Below are 1545 nucleotides of genomic sequence, written 5' to 3' on the forward strand. Positions count from 1 at the left end.
ACCGTTTAGTCGTGCCATCCCACGATCGGGTCAGGGCGCCGCACAACTAGCTAGCTACGGCCGAGGCGCAGCTCGGTTATTTAACTGACGAAACTGAAGAAAAACAGCTACTGTCGAAACTGAACTTTTCAACACCTAAAACCCTGCTGAACCTGAAGTTTAAGCAGCAACATAGTCCACATGTACATAATTGTTATGTACATATACCAACCACAATCAGGCTACCGTACACAGGGCGTCGAAAACGACCAACGTCTCTTCTCGTCTTTCAAGGAACGTGGAATCAATTGTGGTTTGAAAGGACCGACGCAGAAACCTTCTTCAAGGATGAACACACTTTGGAGATGTCTGATTCCGTGTGACCAGCTGATACGAACAGGCGGATCCCAACCGGGAGCTTGCACCTGTCCAAAGTTGACCTTTTGGATGGGACCACGAAAACTGAATCTTCCTTCAAAGCCTGGTGGAGAAACTATGCATGAATACAAGCTTATGAACATTCATGCTAGTTGCATCTCCAATTCTAACTTACCTGCCCGGCAATGGTTTCAAGAAGATCTAGGTCAGTGGCCAGAGAACCTGTCGATTTATTCAGCTTGAGGAAGACAATAGGTGACAGAACATGGCTAGAAATCTGAAGCCCCGGTGTACCTGACAGTCCTGCAATCAAATCAAATACATCAAGGTGGGTGACCATACAACAGGTAGCAGGCTTATACCATGAGTTCCGCGACTGTAGTACTAGTTAAGTGTCAAGAGAAGCATCTTTACCTTTATGCAGAAGAGCAACATTGCTCCTTAGTTTGGTCAGAACTGAAGGATTCTCTTCCAGGTAGTTGACAGCAGAAATTGCAGCACTGGCAAGATAGGGCGGCAAAGAGGCAGAGAAGACATAGCCAGCGCTGCTTAGACGCTGCAAAAATGTAACACCTTAATCATCCAAATCTCCAAATGTTTAACAACAAAAATTCAGTTTATCTCAACTGATGTTTTAGCAATCTGAAATTGCATCTACCTGATGATCAACAACTCTGGCGCTTCCTGTGCAGAAGCCACCGTCACTAGCTAATGCATTTCCCATTGCAGCAGTGATGATATCAATTTTGTCAATCTGCACAATGTTAGGAAATTTCAGAAATAGAAAGAACAAGGCTAGGAGTAAGCACCAAACACTCACTGGAACCCCATAATGTTCAGCAAGGCCCCTTCCAGACTTGCCAAGCACACCAAACGAATGGCTCTCCTCCAGAATAACACGGAACCTATATTTGTCCCTCAGCTTGATTATCTCATCCAAGGGGGCAATGTGACCAGAATTCTGCAGTTCACCACAAGAGAGGGTTTCATCCCAAGGTTTATAACTACAATATTTCGTGGGTTTACAAGAGAGGGTCTCATTTTTATAGTTGAACTCCTAAAAAAATACGGAAAATCCTACACTTATTTAATATAAAATAGTCACTAAAAGAAGCACACCTGGTAGATAGATTCCACAACAATGTAGCGTCTAATCTTCTCACTACGTTTATTTCCACAAGTAATTTT

General features: G+C 43.6%; 1 protein-coding gene across 1 annotated transcript; it reads right to left on the reverse strand.

Moving 5' to 3' along the window:
• Nucleotides 1-9: 9 nt before the first annotated feature.
• Nucleotides 10-1542, reverse strand: LOC119345214 (long chain base biosynthesis protein 1a-like; the record flags this gene model as incomplete). Its single annotated transcript, XM_037615377.1, has 6 exons — nt 10-460; nt 533-660; nt 772-913; nt 1016-1111; nt 1178-1318; nt 1477-1542. Coding segments are annotated over 6 exons (750 nt in total), but the record flags the coding sequence as incomplete, so codon positions are not given.
• Nucleotides 1543-1545: the final 3 nt, after the last annotated feature.

Source organism: Triticum dicoccoides, unplaced genomic scaffold (genome assembly GCF_002162155.2).
Source record: "Triticum dicoccoides isolate Atlit2015 ecotype Zavitan unplaced genomic scaffold, WEW_v2.0 scaffold216006, whole genome shotgun sequence".
NCBI lineage: Eukaryota > Viridiplantae > Streptophyta > Magnoliopsida > Poales > Poaceae > Triticum > Triticum dicoccoides.